The sequence below is a fragment of the Fistularia commersonii genome, chromosome 19 (genome assembly GCF_037954325.1).
Source record: "Fistularia commersonii isolate RoL2024-O1a breed Wild chromosome 19, RoL_Fcom_v1.0, whole genome shotgun sequence".
Classification (NCBI taxonomy): domain Eukaryota; kingdom Metazoa; phylum Chordata; class Actinopteri; order Syngnathiformes; family Fistulariidae; genus Fistularia; species Fistularia commersonii.
The window spans coordinates 16919351-16938979 of record NC_141302.1 but is presented as its reverse complement, the minus strand read 5'-3'; the positions used below and the strand labels follow the sequence as shown (position 1 = coordinate 16938979).

At 40.6% G+C, this 19629-nt stretch overlaps 1 protein-coding gene across 4 annotated transcripts in view; it reads left to right on the top strand.

Moving 5' to 3' along the window:
• The window catches only part of eml3 (EMAP like 3), a 59176-nt gene that overhangs the window by 13316 nt on the left and 26231 nt on the right, over positions 1-19629 (top strand). For 3 of the 4 annotated variants that reach the window (XR_015107557.1, XM_086165598.1, XM_086165596.1), the window contains exons 2-6: positions 11592-11768; positions 12421-12532; positions 12668-13141; positions 16300-16410; positions 16571-16599. Coding sequence is in view for 3 of the 4 variants with exons in the window: in XM_086165598.1 (XP_086021724.1) it covers positions 11592-11768; positions 12421-12532; positions 12668-13141; positions 16300-16410; positions 16571-16599 (903 nt within the window). In the remaining variant the exon portion in view is untranslated. The remainder of the gene's footprint in view (positions 1-11591; positions 11769-12420; positions 12533-12667; positions 13142-16299; positions 16411-16570; positions 16600-19629) is intronic. The other variant, XM_086165597.1, reaches the window with a different exon arrangement.

The following is a 19629-nucleotide window of genomic DNA, read 5'->3' as shown; positions in this document are numbered from 1 at the left end:
CGGATAGAAAAGTTATTGATAAATATTGATAACTTGTGCAGACCGTGTGTGTTATTCTTACTGAAGCTTTAAAGGTAGCTCATGTTTGAGGCAGGCTTCATGGCTAAAACCAAGGTGGTTGCTTACTTTTAAATGGAGCCATGCTATCACATGAAGGCAATGGTTTAAAGCTCTAGATTGAGTTTTAAATCTAGAAACTTCTTCTTCTTCCTCTTCTTTCAGCTTTTCCCTTCAGGGGTCACCACAGCGAATCGACTTTCTCCATCCAACCCTAATCTCTGTATCCTCCTCTCTCCCACCAACTACCCTCATATCCTCTCTCACTACGTCCATAAATCTTCTCTTTGGCCTTCAAGACCTTGTGCCTGGCAGCTCCAATTCCAGCATCCGTCTACCAATATACTCACTATCCCTCCTTTGTACATGACCTAACCATCTCAGTCTGGCTTCTCTGACCTTCTCTCCAAAACATCTAACATGTGCTGTTCCTCATTCCTGATCCAATTCATCCTGGTCACTCCCAAAGAGAACCTCAACATCTTCATCTCTGCAACCTCTAGTTCTGCCTCCTGTCTTTTCGTCATTGCAACAGTTTCTAGTCCATACAGCATAGCTGGTCTCGCCACTTTCTTGTACACCTTTCCTTTCATTCTGGCTGATAGTCTATCACATAGTGCCCCTGACACTTTTCTCCACCCATTCCAACCTGCTTGAACCCGTCTTTTCACCTGTTTTTCACAGTCTCTTACTCTGGACTGTTGACCCTATGTACTTGAAATCCTCCAACTTCTTGATCTCCACTCCCTGTAGCCTCATCGTTCCACCCGAGTTCCTCTATTTCACACACATAAATTCTGTCTTGCTGTGACTAACTTTCATTCCTCTCCTTTCCAGAGCATACCTCCAACTCTCTAGATTTTCCTCTACCTGTTTTCTGCTTTCACTGCAGATCTCAGTTCCAGGCTCTTTCCTTTCCTCTTCTCTCTCTGCTTCCGAACACCCCTTCCTCCTCTCCGTCTTTGACCCACAGTAGCCTATTTTCCACTGGTACCCTGTGGGTCATCGTTACTAATGGTGGTGGTTGTTAATCCAGTCCTCGACCAATCCAGTATGATCTGGTTATTATGTTTGGTTTTGGCAATTTTTTTTACACTGGATTCCCTTCTTGACACAACCCTCTGCATTTATCCGGGCTTGGGACTGGCTCAGGGAGACACTGCTCCGTAACCCCCGAGGCTGGCTCAGGGAGACACCGGCCAGTCTCAAAACTACTTTTTTCATTGGTACAAGGAGGAGATACTTGTGTGAAATGTGGCTTACAAAGGAGAACACACGAGGCACTAGGTTCGCACCTGGTTGGGATGTAATACAGATTGACGGCAATTTTACACCCCATTGGACATGGCCTCACAGATATAGTGGAAAAATGTGTTGTAAAAGCCTAACACAAGGAACCAGCAGAGTGGGTTACACTTTGGTAACTTTTGTCACCCGCAAGAAGTTTTGTTTCTGCAGAGATCCAGAATATTTAAGCAGAAGTGGTTAAAAGAGAAGATCTATTGTTCCCAGAGATGGACATAGTCTCCTGCTCGCCAAATGCAAAGTGCTTCTCTGTGGTTCATAGAAGTCATGTTTTTTGGCAGATAAGGCCTAATGATGACAAGTCAAAGCTATGCATTTTACACCCCATGAAGCCCCACTCCTCTGCTGCAGAAGTGTTCCAGCAGCTATTGCACAGGTGAATCATCAGTGACTCCTTTTGTGTGAGGAAACTCAACTTAAGATCATGCCACTTGATCAGGATGTAATTGAAGTAGCTGTATTGTGATAGACCAGCGAAGACACTGTTTGCCTGCCATAATCGGGAAAAAACTGTGATGAAAAAAGGAAAATGGTAACCAGCTGTAGCTCAACAGTTAAGACATTTAATGGTTTGTGCACTAGATGGGAGACTATCAGAAAATTGCTTCAGTAATTATGGACTCTGGGACAAAAAAGATAGAGGGGCCGTAAATCTGCTTAGCTTAGGATGTTGCAGAGCAAACCGAGACACGTGATTTATCAGCTTCTTTCCAGACTTGGTTAAGTAGACAAGTAGGAATACCTGGTAAATACTGAGTTGCTTTTGCCCAATCAATCAATCAATAAATCGATCAATCAATCAAATTCTCTTGTTTTGGCATTTCAGATCCAATTGTTCAAGAGACTGGTGACTTGAGCTCTAAACACGATTAAGTTGTAACAAATCCAGTATGAGCAAACCTTTTGTATATACTGCTGGCCAGACCCAATGTAGTCAAGTTGTGGGTTGTAGTGGGTTGTAATTTAATAGAGGTTTTGATGCTTGCAGGTACTTGTAGTGTGATAAAGTGGGTGAACATGACAAATGTTTATGTCTGTGGTGGCAGAGCATGGCTGTATGATACACATGCTCAGTTGAGAAGTTTCTATTCATAAGATGGTATAGCCAGTATCACAATGTTTTGACAATAAAACAACGACCATGGAAAAACTGTTCCTAAAGCCAGTGTTTTCAGTTGGACTTTTTCCCTGAGGCCTGCTTTCAGACATAGCTGAAGAATGCGTTGTGAAAGTCTAAAATGGCTTTTAAATTGTTTTAGATGCGGGTCCAATCCACCTCCACATTAACATCCTTGAGACCCATTTTGATTCTCGAGTAAAATCTTTTCTAAACATGTGATTGTTATTGTAAACCTATAATGTGCAATTGTCCAAGTCAGACTTTCTACAAGCTATCAGAGTATTTAATCCTTTTCAAGCCAGATGTCTGTGTTATGTCAATATCTGGAAAAAATAATTGTTCATTGTGCATGGGAGAAGTACTATACTAAAACAATGTATCTGATTGGCGGGGTTAGTTTGTACTTGTGACCGCACCAAACTAGAACATACAATATATGGTAATAGAGTAAGTATAAAATAGTTTGTGTAATGTCTACCTGCTCAGGGTAACTTGTAATCCTCTCTGGCATGAGGGGCTTGTATTCATGTCAAGAACAAGGGGGATGAAGGGCAAGTATTTTGCAAGGGACTTCACATGATAGCATGTGTGATTATGGTACTTTCACTATATTTTGCTTTTATGTACACAGTGATAATTTCTTAAGCTTCTTATCACACTCCTTTTTTGGTTCCTACCTTTTTAAATGAAATATTTTTGAGTAACAAATCATCTGCTTGTTGGCTGTCACTTGATTTTAGCATCTTCAAGAGATTCTGAGGAGAAAGTAAGAGATATGGGGTAATGCAGGAACCAGGGCTAAAAAGTATGGGTGTCCGTGTGGATTTATCACATCAAGGCTGCTTTTCACCTCTGGATTGTACTTTTCTATTCACATTCAAAATCTGCTCATTGTAATTATTTTTAGAATCATATTTTGAAGTGTGACCTTAAAACAGACTGTGGGACACTTTGCATTCACACGGTGCATGCTGGAATGTTGGTAGTTCAAAAATACAGTTCCAAACATAACCGTCCAGTATAACTAGATGATAAAAACTGTTCATGTGGTAAGGCAGTCTAGTAAGTCCCACAGCATCAGCAGAGTGTGCTACAGCAACACTGGGTGTGGTAACGTTGAACGCTGGTCCAGGGCTTGACTTTTCCTTTCACACTACAGGGATCAGATAGTGTGTCATGCCAAAGTACCTCGGGTCAATCGGTTTCTCTTTTACTGTAGGAGTGGTATTTGAGAAATTGTTTCAGGCTGATAAGTTTTCTACCTGTAGGCAAATTAAACAAATAGAACCTTTAAAGGAAAAGTTCAATTCAACTTCCTGCATGGTGTATATTCCAGAAGAGAACTGGCCATGACATGGCCTAATGTTATGCCCAGATATTTGTAGCTGAGCAGCGAGTGTTCCAGTGATTTACCTTGTAACCAGCAAAATGTCAGGCCTTTAGCTGAAATAGTAAGGCATCGAATTTCATACAATAAGAAGCTGTGAAACACAGCCCACGAAATGGTCAGTTTCATTATTTGAAATGATTAGTCTGATAGTATTTTGAACCGTTCGTGACACTTACAGACTTTCAAAGACTCAGGTGCAGAGCAACAAGACACGACCAGGACTCAGAAATTAGTAATAAATATTTAATGGTTGCTAAAATACAAACAGAAATGGAGCCAAACAAGAACTGAATGGACAAAGGACGACTAGCAAAACTAGTGAACAGGTCAACTAAAGGCAACTAGGAAATCTAGTGAACAGGCCAACAAACTGATGGAGACTAGCTTTAACACCAGTGGACAGACCTAAGTGACAATACAAACAAACATTATAAATTACTCTACGAACAAACAGGCGAACGAACGAACTAACCAATCTAGTAATGCAAGGATTCCTAATCTAAACAAACCTACAGTACTCAACTTGTGGGAAGGCAGTGAGTGAGGCTGGGGGTTCCAGGCAGGCAGAGCAGAGAGTGTGGCGGCGGAGTTGGATGACAGTGTAGCGGACCGGTGGAATGATCCAGGGGTTCTGACAGACAGGAGCTGAGCTGGCGAGGAGGAACTAACAAATCTAGCAGGCGACCAGTCCAGGTGGTTGCAGGTGTAACCCCGGTGGTCATAGCTGTGGAATGTGACGTCCCGGCCACGAGTCAACCGGTGTGTGCAGCTTTTAAGCTGCACAAGAAGGGTGTGGCCAATCAGCTGCAGCTGCGCCTTGTTTGCTGATTCTCAGTTGCTTCCACCTGTCTGCCTCACCGCCACACCACCGCACAAGCCCACCTGGAATCAGAGAAGGGAGAGAGAGAGAGGAACAGGGAAAACACAGACATTGCTTCTAGCAGACATTACTTCTAGCAGACATTACTAGCGGACGTAACAGTAAGAACCTCCAAAGCTCAAAAAAAGAGGATGGTGTTTTTGTGTTCTTGTTTCAAGGACTGGCAAAATAGAAGTCTGAACCTTGATGGCCAACCTTTTTTTTTTTTTTTTTTTTTTTTTTTTTTTTACTTCATAGTCTTGAGAAAGCTGCACTATCTAAAGTGGAGCCATAAAAGGATTGCTACAGGCTTTGGATCAGACCAGTTGGGACTGTTAACAAATAATAACTCTGAGAAGGAAGTACCTCTAGTTAAAGAACATTAGCTGGAGGTTAAAGACATGGCTATTTGGATTGGTTTAGCCTCTTTGCCCACAGATCAGGACAGATGAGAGTAAGAACATCAAATCACAGAAGTTCATTCGAGATGCCGTATGTTTTGTCAGAAGGTGTGAAAATATCAGTTTCATTGTCTTTTAACATTTTCCCTTGCTTAGGCTAAAGTCAGTCATAGACTATATTGGTTATTGTAATTGACACAATAATTTGTGTCAATTTTAGCTGTATCTACAGAAGCTACAGGTGTGTCATGATCGGAAAGTGTGAGAATTCTTGTGTTCAAGATTATTTGTTGTTTTCTTTTCTAACAACTGAAAGAAATAAAAATAGTAATAAGAAGATATAAATGAGAAAAAATGGGCCTGTCATTGACCCTAAGTTTCACCGTTCTGCATCTAAAAGGAACAATATAATTCAACTTATTTTGAACTTATTTTTAATCTGCATTGAGGGTGAAGACAAAAACTAGAAATAAGAATTGTTTCCAGTGGGAGGGGCAGAGGAGGGGCTAAATGAAAACTCAAGGACCATAGCTGTTTTCAAACTATGGTGGAGGTGTATCAAATTATGGTTAGAAATACAAATTGTGGGTCACCTACATCATTACTAGAGCTGGGTAGATACTGGATTTTGGAGCTGACACAAGTGGGCTAAAGTTCAAGAAAGAGGTGGGGCTCTTCCTGAAAGCTTTTTCGGGTGGAGCTTGCCTAAGGCTTTGTGATAGACTCTTCTTAATAAACATCTTAATATAGTCCCTCTGCACCACATCACCTACCCCCTCCCCCTCCCTTAGATCTTGAGTTTGGTAATTCCAAATAAATCCCCATGTGAGTCTGTTGGGATTACATGAGGAAAAAGGCAATTGTGAGTAACATGAGGACTGGCCATTTCTCAGTTCTCCAGACAATTCTGAGTGCAAAGTTAATTTCACATTCAGAGGAACAAAAATGAAGGAGGAGGTCAGAACATGATCCAGTATTAAAGACCTGAGTTGAACCCCTGTAAAAACACAGCTGGGATGTGAGATGAGGACCTGTACCAAACTGACACCAAATTGAGGAATCACACAAATGAAAGTAGGGCAGAAAGATTGGACACAGGTGGAGGAAATTGTAACAAAATTAAGAAAGTTTACAGGAACCACTGGAACATTAAATGCAGGACATTGGCTCAATCCTTCTGAGGGCCTGGGATCAAGCATATGGTTGTGTTTTCCCCACTGCCTTGTTTCCTGCCATGCGTCTTTAAAGACTTACAAAACAACAAGTGGCATGTTGTAAATTGTTAGTAACAACTTGTGTTTTGTTTTGGAAAATAGATGTTCTATTCTGGCTCCTAACCCCCCAATCTGCTAATTTACTTGTATATCTGCTTTATGAAGGTCAAAAAATCTCTTTCTCATGTTCCTTTTCCTTATTATAGAAACTACATTTCAACACACCACACTGTGTACCAGGCAGTGTGGTGTGCTTTCATTTCCCCCTGCAAACCATTTAATGTATTTGATACATGTTCCACTTTAATTAATTTATTTTTTTGGGTAGGTTTTACATTTCGTCCTATTAAAAATAGAGCAGAACAGCAGAAAAGGAATCACAAAATTGTGTTGCACATGAGAATATGTACACATTGCCAAATAACCATTTAGCGGGTCATTACTAATCCAGTTTAGGGGGATTTTTTTGTAATTGTTCAGATCTGAGTTATTTTAGGGAATTAAAGATTACCAGACACATTACAACAAAGGTTGAACATTGAGGTTCTCATGTTTTCAGTCTTCTCATCAATAACGGATCTTTTTAGAAAATGTCCCTGTCATTCATTTTTTTTCTGACAATGATGACTGATTATCGTTGTTAATTATGCTTATAGAAAAAAAAAATTAAATGTATGGCCTCTCTCAAAAGCCAGACTGTATTTCCAGTATTTTTGTCTTAGAGTTCACACTTCCTCCAAAAGCTTGTGTAGAAGTCTTTGGCCAACAGCAAGCTCTGTTCGAGGAACTGATTAAAAAGATAACCCAAAAACTTGCTTGGAATTTCCAGTGATGACACACACACACACACACACACACACACACACACACACACACACACACACACACAGTCTTTTGATACCAATTAACTCACAAAAATTCTCTTAATTCTTGATATGACAGCCTCAAGCAGTCAAACTTGGGACAGATATTTGGTGGTGTTCTGTGGTGATCATCCTGAGCATGCACGAGCAGGCAAACAGTAGGTCAAGAAAGCCCATCATAGCTGCTCTCTTGTTGTGTAGGTTATACCCAACTGTAAGGAACCTCTGGCGGTGCAGTGCATTGTGGTATGTGGTACATACAGCTGGAGGTAGTCCCATGGTGTAAATGGCCTTTTGTAGGGATTGGAGTGGAGGTGAATGAAAGGGTCCTGACCGGTCCTGAGGTGACCGACACTGTCAGGATACAACGGGACTTATAAGGTATCCCTTCACCAAGTGGAGTTCAGAAAAGACCCTGGAGCCATGGGAGCGGGTAGTCAGGTCCTTTGGTCTGGGAGGTATTTGTCCAGCACTACAGTGTCATTTAACTGACGGAGGTCAGCACAGACCAACAGTCCGCCATACTTCTTTCTGGCGATCACTAGGTTTGACAACCAATGTGAGGGATCAATGCACTCTATGATGCAATGAAGGTGCTGTCCCACAGAGTCATTGTGACATAATGCATACTACAATCACATTAACAGGTTTACCAAAGCACTGTGTTTAAATAATACTTAATTGATTCCCAACATAACAAAGACAAAATAAGTCAGTCAGGTTTAGGAATTAGGTAATAGATGTTTGTGAAGTCTCTGAAATATGCAACTTTTAAAAAAAATTTTTTTTTTTTACATCCTGCTACCCTCTTTAGCAAAAAAGGAACCAGCTTCACAAAGCTATGGTACTGTAATTTTATCTAATTCCTCTAATAGCTGATTGCATTTATCTGTACTTTTATTGTAAGTATTCTTTTAAATTTAATACATGGAGGCTTGATAGAGGTGATGACAAACATGACTGGTTTCAATAAACTGTTTTTTCTTTTAGCAGCTACTAATACCACCTGGACAGACTTTAACATTTTGTTATGAGATGATTGCAAATATTGCTGTTATTAGTACTCTGCAACAAAACAAGTCTTGCTTGCTACTGCTGTGTTTGTCAGCAATATGATGTTTGTTTGTTCGCCAGGTGATGGAAAATCCTGCAAATGATTTGACCACTCAGGCAATAAATGCTGTTTTTAGTGTTTATAACAGAATTATCAGAGAAGCAACAGTTTAATGTGTGATATTATTCAAAGAAGCAAAACGCAATACATCTTTCAATACTGAGGGAAGGGGAGAGCCCTTTGACCCAAGCTGTCAAATGGATAATTTTCATTTGGACTTTTTTGTAAAGGGGTTGTGAACAGTGCTACTGAGTAACAAATGACTGTCATACTGACTTTTATAAATGCTAATGGTGAGTATAAATACAATAAAATAGAAAAACAAGCAAGTCAGTGTTATTTCCACCAAAAAACTTCCTCTCGGCTCCTGATTGGACACTTTATGGATTGCTTGATTTCAAACTAGAGCCAAGATGGCAGAATATCAGTAACCTTCCTCTTAGAGAGGGAGATATAGTGAAGTGTGTCAGAACCTTATTCTTTTCTACATCATGTTTTGTATTACAAAAAGGTGAATCTGTCCATGTTTTTATATCCACCAAACTTTCATTTCCATTTGTATGGCCACTGGATCACATGGGTTTGTCAGCCACTGACTGAGGATCCGTTGATTTTCATCATCCATCCTCGTGTTGAAAACTGTATTGCTGAGAAATAGATATAGAATAAAGTCAAAATACTGATACTTTTGACAACCTCAGTCCCTTCTACAACAAAGTTACGCTGCTTAATAAACATACAATAAAAACCACATCACTACCACTCTAATTTCAAGTTGTGGATGTAGTGCAAGCTGTGTAATGTGAAGGACTGGTGCAGGCAGAAGTAACCCAAGATGTCTTACCTACTTATGACTGTATAGAGAATTGTTTTCCTCCAAACCAGTTGGAACCAGTAACTGCTAGACGTAAGAGTATGAAAAACTAAGCCAATTTTCAGCTGATTCATCACAGCTGAGTGTTTCAGAGAAGGATCCACTGCTTTGTTTCATCCTGTTACAACACAGCACAACACAAGGACTCACACACACACACACACACACACACACACACACACACACATACAAACTGCAAAAGCTTTTGGACTCAGATCAGCAAAGCTCACTACAGCACATACTTGCGTATCAGAAATATGTCTCCTTACACAATGGGGTCTTTGAGAAATGTCACTCCTCTGTCTGAACACAAAGCTCTCAATATTTGTAAACCACTCCCAAATCAGAAATTGTGCCACAAAATACACATACACACACATACGAATCCTGCCAGGCTGCTGTAAAGCAGCTTGTTCTTCTGGTTTGTTGCACCCTCATTTATCACTCAAAAAACTGCTCAGGAACAAATGATATAGAAAATAAATAAATGGTTGGACAACCAGGTTGAGTCTTCCATGTTGTGTGTCAGAAGAGCAGATACAGACCATTTCACTCCTAACACTGTCTAGCTCTTGAATTTACTTGAGTAATTTCACCTTCTTCTCGACAATGTTGTCAGACCAAGAATAATAAATGTCGTATTAATGTTTGTCTTGCACATTTGTCTGTTGAGGTTTACTGTCATCCAGGTCATGGTTAAAAAATCTTCTCCTCATGGCATCCTGGCTTGATTTTCTTCCCTTGAAGATGTTTCACCTCTCATCTTCTCCTGACAGGATTGGAGAGGATCTTTTGAGAAGATTTTGACAGGAATATAGCTTTTCTATATTTGGAGTTCCTTCTTTGTCACTTCAAGTCAACAGAAAACCATGTTTTGATGCATATGACAGATCCCATACTTGTGTTTCCATGGTCTTTACACAGGTAGAAATTGCATAGATGGCCGGCTGGTCATAGAACTTGGTTTTAAGTACTAGATCCATGGCTCCTTCTGTGGGATCCCAAGGTGTTCCAAGGCCAGACAGGATTAATAATCCCTCCAGTGTTTTGTGGGTCAACCACCATGCCTCTTTCCAGGTGGATACGCCCGAAACACCTTTATCAAGAGGTGCCCATCCTTAATGGATGTCTGAACAGATTCAGCAAACTCATTTCAACAAGAGCAGCTCTACTTGAAGCTTCATCTGGATGTCTGCGCTTCTCACCCTCTCTCTAAGGCTAAGCCCAGCCACCCTGCAGGGGAATATCATTTAAGCCACTTCTATCCTGAAGATAATTCTCCCAGTCATCAACCAGAGTTAGTGACTATAGGTGAGAATGGATATATATATATATATATATATATATATATATTGCGATCTTTGCTTTCTGGCTCAGCTCCCTCTCCCCCCATAACCAACCGATGCAGTGCTTGCATTACTGTGGGCAACCCGCCAATCTGTCTGCCCTCTTCTTGCTTTATTCTAACCTCACTTGTGATAAATGGATCACAGACTCCATGGATACGGGATAATACCATGACCTGATTTTGAGACTTTACCTTGTATTTCTACCGCTTTTAACTTCGCTGCAAACCGTGAGCGCCTAGTGGAAGTCTTGTGATGATGTTGAGAGGGGATCCACATCATCTGCAAAAAGCAGGGAAGGAATCTTGAGGTTTCCATATTGGCCACATTCCTATAACTGCATCCTGCAATCCTAGAAATGGGGCTGAAAGTGGGCTGACCTGGTAGAGCTCAGCGCCCACTTGAACTGTGAGGTTTTCCCAAGGATGTAGACAATCCCCTCACAACAGTTGTACAGACACTGCTTGGCTTATAATGATGGTCCTGTGACCCCATACACCTGCAACCCCTCCCAGTGAACACCCTTAGGCCTGTACCCTTGTGTAGTCTTTGCAGGAAACAGGTGGAACATTCTTTGGGGAGCACCACCTTGGTCTGCTACTCACTGGCTGGTGTCCATGACCTCCATGTGATGTTGGTGTGCTTTCAGCATCTCTTGAGTCTCCTGCACACCTAGGGCTTTGCCATTGAAAAGCTTCTTGACCAGCTCAGTAACTGAGTAGTAACTGCGTGGATATGGATCAAGGCTCGACAGAGACCTCAAACTCAGTTTCTCTCACTGAGGCTTTCCAAGTGCTCTCTCCATTCTTCTGCTTGCAAACATCAAGATGTTGAGATGTGGAGATGTGGCCTCCCAGAACAGAATGTTAGTTACCCACTGCATACTTTGATGGGTAAAGTATTGTAAAACTAATTACATGCACCCGGCCGCTGTGCAGAAAGGCTTAAAGAAATATTTCTATATCTATTTCTATTCTCTTCTTATGTGGTTTCCAAGTTTATATGTTCTCTGTAATGATTGAACACTTCTTTTCCTGGTTTCTTCTAGATGATGTCTCAGCAGGCAGCAGCTCTGAGTTCCCTGACCGAGCATCTCTTATGGAGATGCGTCTCCAGGCCCAGGAGGATGAGATTATGCTTCTTAAGTCCTCGCTGGCTGACGCCCTTCGAAGGATTCGTCTCCATGACCAGCTGCTCCCCATCCTGAAGCAGCAGCTTATCTTAGGTACAGCATCTAACAGAACAAACACTTCATATCTGTACTACATAGCTAAAGCATGCCAATGCCAATGAACATGAAAGTGAGGATATTCACAAAAGCTAAGTCGCTTTTTTAGAACTGTCAAGCACTCACCTGCTGGTTAATTATCTTTCTTAGAGCAGCATACGTAATGTAACTAAACACATACATTTATTGTTGCTTGAGATCTATATCTTTGCTGAGTTCACAACATCAATGGGGAAGAAATACTTCATGACTAGATACCTGATGAAAGAGTAAGTAACACACATAGAAATTGGTCAGAAAGTTCAAGAAATGTCCTCTAAAATCTACAATAGTAATATTAGGAAATGTCCAAAATAGTAAAAATATATCCACAGCCAGAAATTCTTAATGTACCAACATTTTTAAATGATTTAAGCAGAAAAGTCATAATAATTAAAAGGACAATAATTAAAAAAAGTCTCTTGTAAAAACTCAGATACGCCTATTTTTTATGTTCACATGTATGCTTTAACCTATTCTGAGGTAATGTACAAGTTTAAGCACCTCTACCAAAGATACCGTAAGTAAGTAATTGTCATTCCAGAACCATTTTCATGGAGGTCATGATCTGATCTTAAACAATGTCACCCCCCTCTACACACACATATAGTAAATCCGGGGGCTGCCAGGATGCTGAACCAGGTCTGTTGCACAGATAGTTGCATCAGCAGAAAACTGTCCTCCAGCTTGACAGTTGAAGCAGATCGTCTTCCTTCTACCAGGTACTGGAACTGAAAACCGAGTACCCAGAAGAACAGAAATTGTTGCATTAATTTCTGCTGTGTTGTGATGCACTCCTATGTTGTTTTACAAGTTGGCTTGCATGATGTGTTACTGTTTATCTTGAATTTGTCCAGCCAGTTGTCAGAGAGTATTATGACCACTGCAAATGGCCACATAGAATCCAGACCAACAACCGTGGACAGGTGGACACAGACTGAGCCCCCTGAGACAGGACAGCAGCCTGGACTGGACAAGGTCCTGCTCTCTAGGCGAGTGCCGAGTCTACACCTGGAGGATGCCCTGTCACCAGGAAGCAACTTAAATGAGGGCACCCGGGCGAGGCTTCACCGTATTCCAGGGGTAGAAGAGGACGAGGAGGAGCAGGAAGATGATGAAGAGGGGGCAAGGGTGCAAGAGAAGAGCTGGAGGACCTCAGTGGAGGAGCCCATCCAGCCTACCACCATCAGGAGCCTTCAGAGGGAGGACTTCCAGGATGGGAGTTCCTCTCCAGAGGATCTTGTCTCTTCATCTGTCAGACTTGTGGACCAGAATCTCAGCCCCCACCCTGGACCCTTGAATTCCATGGAGGAGGGCGAGAAGACACCTATGTGTGTGACCCTGTCCTGATCTCTTGTTGATCTTTTCTTGCATGACACTGCATGGGTCTAAAGGACTTTTCTCTGCTATTCTGACTTCAGTCACACAGTCCTAAATCAACATTTACAAAGTGTCAAATATGAACAGATATTCATTTGTAAAATTAGTCGTTCACATGAAGCCCATCGCTGAATATTTTGGACACATATTTTGTCCATTATGTCCATGTTTGCAAAAGGGCTTTATTTTGCCAGGGCTCTTTTGTTGGTTCTACATTGAGTATAGTAGTTAGGACTTTTCTTGGCGGATTTATATAGTAATTAAAACGATCCACAATCAAACTGCTGATTGTGACAGTGCCAAAGTGCCTACATAATGCCCCTAAAAAGTAGCAGATTTCTGCTGATTGTAAAACATCCAGTAGGCATTTAATGTAAGTAGCCAACAACACACAAGGAAGATCAGTAATGTACCTTTGGGGCTGTGTTTTTATGCACTTGAGTGGCAGTTAAGCTGCATACTGGCATCAATAGAGAGGTGCCTCCTGTAGGCAGCAGGAAGCTATCGGGCTGGGGCTTCTGTTCTTTGCACTAGTGCATGTTGGCAGTACTCAGGAGTGGAACCCATTTCTCTCCAGCGAACAGCTGACACGCCGTCTAAATGTTTACATATACACTCATGCATATTGAGCTCCAAGGGGGTCTTGAACAGCAAACCCTCTGACCCCCAAGTCCCAGTAGACTGACCACTGCCACCCCTTGTGTAACTGGGTGGTTATAGATATACCGGGGTCACTGTGAAGAAACGTGTGAGGATCCTGAAAAATGGGAGGGAGCCTGTTGAAATTACTTTACATGACAAAACCTGATGGGGTGTTTTTAGGCAGCCATGGTATACCCGCTGTTGATTTTGGACTCTGTGTGTCTGACTATAAAGCCTAGTGTCAAACCCTGTCAGGCTGCACTGTTTCTGTGATTACAGACTGTTGAAGGGGATTACCTGTGGGGAGTTGACGTGATCTGGTGTCATGGTCATTCCAGCATCACTTCAGGCAATATATTTAGGCAGGGAGTGGACATAATGACGCTGAGTGACACTTCCCACATTAGCTTGACGGCACACAGATGGGAGCCAGGTGGAAAATGTGACGTTCCTGGTGTAGAATGAGCTTGAGTTTCTCATGTTTATACTAGTATTGAGGGAAAAGGTCACTGGAAAACCCTACTTTACTTAAACCTTTGTAGGACAGCATGTCTTGAAAGCAGCAAACATCAGAGTTGATATTCATCAAGACAAGTTGCTTTCTTAGCTTCAATGTTGTCACATGTGTTTAATCCTATTGTCGTGCTGGACCGTTTTGGGAAAAACATGCAATTGTGATCCCAAGATGGCATACACATATAATTCTGTGGAAAATACATGGCACCAGTAAATTGAGTGCTTTGCTGACATAAGACAGGATACTTCCATGTTAAAGAAAACAAAAGCATACTGTGACCCAATAGCCTACACAGGCTTTGAAAAAATAATCAGACTTAAAAACACATGACTAAGACTATTAAACTTGGGTCTCTTATTTTTCAGGTATTTTCCTGGTATATTTTCCAGAGACTGTGTAATATGTCTTTGATTTTTAGATTTTTTTTTTGTAGATTTCAGGTGTCTACGTACAGATGTGTAGCTATTCTGGTTGATATTTGGCTATTTCTGACTTTTTTAGTGTTTAGTCTATTTGGCAGGTTTTTCCTTAATTCCACTCTAGTCTGAAAAACCTTTTTTTGCTGTATTTTATTTTATAATTGGACTATTTGCCAGATTATTTTTACAATTTAATTCATGGAGAACATTGAAAGAGAAGTAATAAAAAAACATAATTTTAAGAACAGTATTTATTTCCTTATTGTTTACATAATATGCCAATTTTTTCATTGTGAAGACTTATAGGATTTTACAGGATATAAATTGATTGTTTTGCTCAACTCTTGTGCAGAGCAAAGAATTTATGGCTTCTATTGAATCCATCCAGAAAGATGTGTTTATAAAGAAAGAAAATGCGAAAGTAGTCACTTTCTGAATCAATAACGGTCCGTCACAGTTTCATTGCAGCCGCACAGTGTTTACGTGTAACTTGCACGAAGTTACTATGTAGTGGTTGGAAATGATTGTCTTAACACATGGGTGATGAAGCATGCGCAGCCTTTTATATGTTCATCTTCCTTGTGGCTTGTTGGGTTTTATTTGTGATCATGAATGTGTGTTCCTCACCCTGATTCTCAGTGCAGTTTTACTGCTTACGATCTAAGCTGATGTGTCTGATGCACTCAATCCTCATGACTTTTTCCATTAACAGCTGTGATATTTTGAAATGAAATAACATGTCCACCTAACATGTCTTCTAAACATGAATGTTCGTGACCTTTTGGTTGACAAGAGCAGGGCTTTAAAATATTTATGGGACCATGCAGTTTTTACATCATTTCAGGACTTCTTGTAGTTCAGTTTCACTTCCTGTATCTGAAACCAGAGATGAAAATGGTGCCAGATCCTTTTTTCAGCTCTGAAACACTTCCTCTGGTGAAGCATCCGGTACATCTGTGCCATCAAATCTGAAGAGCTGAATTTCGATGTTTGATCTTCATCAGCCTTTTTTTAGAATTTATGTAGAATTTGAAATGGTGGCTTGTCGTGTAAACTGCCACAAGAAGTCCCTTAAAAAAAAAAAAAAAAAATTGAAATTCTCGCTATTTGCACCATTTGACTAGTACATTTGCCTAAATATTATGAAAATTGATCTGAAAATGCCTTCCCTAAATTAACAAAATGCAACAACAGCTATAGATAACTTTTGCGTATCCACTAATTGTGAAATTCTAAACAACTTTAAAATGAGAAAACATTGGACAGGAGGACAGTTTTAAGATTATCAGCAATAGCATTTCTTTTCGTAGTTCCTGCAAATGCCAAGTTATTATTCAAATAGTGAACATACAGTATTTATACAGAAAGTCTGCACTTCTATTATAGAATCTGAAATTGCAAGGTTTGAGAAGCTCTGGTCATGTGAACCATGCATGTGATAGTGCTGCATGTGCAAATGTTGTGTGCTTTGCATAGCTTTATTTGGTATCGGAGTTTGGCTGCAACGTGAGCCTGTGCTCTGGCATTACAGGGTCCGTCGAAACAGCGAGAAACTGGGAAGCCTGGAGAAGCAGAGGAAGCATTTGGATAAAAAGTCGGCATCCTCTGCGAACCTGTTGAGCCGTTCCCCCAGCCTGGAGAAGTGAGCTGTTTAGCATCACTCACTGCCATCACACCTCAATTTTTCCCCACTTCTGTCCTGCATACACTTAATCCAACTGTGATGGATAAGTAAGTGCTACATTCTAGTTGTGTTGAAAAAAAATGACTCTCGTTTTCTCCCCCTGTTTTTCTCTCCCTAGCCGTGCCAAGGAGCTCATTGCCACCGCAGGTGAGGCATTTCACAATATGTCCAGAATAAATGTTAGTGGCTTTAAGCCATGCATCATTGAAACAAATAATAACAAGAAGTCTTGTCAGTGAGTCACAGTGTCGCAGTTTTACTCAGTCGAACAACAGATGCTTTTAGACTACCCATCCATACATTCTCATGTATGCAGTAGATCCATGCACCTTTAGTACATGACAATGAAAAATGACCTGTCAGGTAGTCATTGTCATCATGATTTAACATGGATCCCATTCCATTCAAATGCAATATCTAAAGCAGATCGCAATGTGAGGAGATTGTTGAGTGCCAATGTCGGTTACAAATTTGGTTGTCCAAACTTGTGGTCACTTGTGACCTTCATGTTATTAGTGTTTTGAAAACGTACCAATAATACCTCAAAGGAAATTTCACAAAGGTTAAATGACCTCCTTGATTAATGGATGAGGTGATTGGATTCCAGTGGTCGTATGTCAAGTTTGAAGAGAATAGAACGTGCCTTTTATGGTCCCACAGTGGAGAAACAGCGGAGAATGGCTATTATATCTTTAAAGCGTGTCTGTAGGCTTGCAGCTAGTCATTATCTTTCAGATTAAAAGCAAAAGTATAGATTATAGACAGCCTTTGCAAAGCTTTTCTTATCACGCCGAAATAAAGAATTACTGGGATTATGGTTAACCATAATTTGCATGCCAGATTTCTAATCTCTCAGGACATTAGAAATGTTTTTTTATATTGGAACACCAATCATATTTTATCTTTTTTTTTTGTCTTTACTAGTTTATTTCTGCTAGTCTTTTCCTATTTAATTATGTCATTCATTTATATATGGAGCACCTGAGAAACTATCAATTTCTTCTGGGATCAGTAAAGTATTGACAGTAATATGAAAGGTTACTATTTAGGAGGAACCCAAAGGATAGGATAGGAAAATCTTGACCTAATAAGAGCTAAAACATAACATTTAAATATCCCATATGTAAAATATGTCTACCTGTCAGGATTTGATGCTGCTGTTCCTTTAATGACATCTAGCGGCAGATGTAATGCCTGCCATGATTTATGCTGTTTGCTCATCATCTTTAATGAAGAACAGGTCTCTGAATCAGATTCAGACCAAGTATGGTCGTATAGACAAGGAGTTTGGGTCTGGTTGACGGTTATACAGAGGTAAACAGTAACAGGACAACAGGACATTGTACACCATCCATCTATATGTAAAGTTGTTAGAGAGGTATTGCAAAGACACAAGTAAACTCTGGATAAAGATGTCTGTATGTATACAGTGTGTGTATCCATTATTTACAGGTTATGCATCACGGTCTGGAACTTAACCAGCGTACAGTGACTGTGTGGTGATGTCAGATGATAAAAAGCCTACATTTTGATGAAGGTGCAATTTGTATTGAAGAACTGTTGATCGTGTACACGTCTTTGTAAGTTGTTGTGGAGATTTGTGTTCTGCAGAGTCATGGTTTGTTGGACGAAGCTGTCCCTATATCTGACTGTGCTGGCACACTGTGATCTGTACTTCCTACCAGAGGCGTCCTATTCCTAGAAGGGCGTTTATTGCCTGGTTCCTGACTCCGGAAGAGCGTAGTCCTGAATAGAGGGCAGTTTGTCCGTTCCAGGACATGTGAGTGCCTGACTCTACTTAGGTTTGTCTTTCCGTCTGAACCATTCCCCCTGTTCTCAGAAAAGCCCAGCTTAGTCTGATATTGCTTGCATCAGACATTGGTGTCTGCACAGGTTCTGTGAAGCTTCTATATCGTTTTTGTGCGACAATCCTTCAATGCTACCGCAAGGCCTAATGTTCAAGAGTCGAACTGAGAAAAAAGAAGTGTATTTTTGTATCTTGTCCATTTGAGTATCTCCTGCATAGGGATTCACTATTTTTTTTTTTTTACATTGATTGCTGCCATTTTAATTTGCTTCCACCACTAGCAACAGTTGATTTTCTCTCTCTCTCTCTCTCTCTCTCTCTCTCTCTCTCTCTCTCTCTCTCTCTCTATATATATATATATATATATATATATATATGAGAGAACAAAGAGTCAGTTAGATTTAGGGAAGTATAAATTTTAAGGAAGAACATTTTACAAGTCCAATATACTAATGATGTAGTGACATACATATATGATCAGTTACCTGTTGCTTGACAGTATTCTGGCAGAAAATTAAATTTAAAAAGTCCATATCAAATGTCATGCCAAGGTTTTCTTCTGACCTTCAGTACAGTCCAACTTTCAACTGAAATTGAGTACGATGTTTGTTAATCCTAGGTTGTAGTAGCCTCGGAATACACAGCTATGTCAACTGTCAACTATGAAAACTATGACATTGTCAAATTACCTTGCACAGGCATATCCACAGCCAGGAAAGGTTCATATTTGAATTCTATGGTAACATCCGAGATTTCTGTAAGCTGCTGATGACATATGAGTTGTTTCCCAAACTTCTTCGGTGTGGAGGCCTGTCTTGAACTATGGTGCCTTTTCATGTCCACAGAGACATTTTTGCATTAAAATGAGTGTTTCCCAGCAGACCGCACGTGTGGTTCAAACAGCTTTTTATGAATCTTGGCTTCACTTTTACTCTGGTTTGAGTTGGCCTCATTCCTTCATTCCAACAGCAGCTCAAGAAAACACTGTCTTGCTCTGCTGCATCTTTGGACCCTATTCCAGAATAATGGCCAAATGTATCTATCTACGAAAGAAACAACAGACATTTTATGCTGAATTGACAAAGAATCCAGCAGACTGTAGATGGCAGACAGTCATCGCCTCCTGGGCCACATGAGAAAACAGTGTCTGATGGAATGGCTGGATGGGAAAACAAAAACAAAAACATAAAAAGAAGGATCCGATTTATGAAGGTTTACAAGTGAGAGCTGAACATGTAGCTGAAAGCAGAAATTCAGGGAACTTTAACAGGGAACCACATTCACAGGCAAAGCAGCTAATCTGCAGACAAACTAAGCTCAGATATAAACTGCATCAACCAGAGGGGAAAACAAGTAGGTGATCTGCCAGC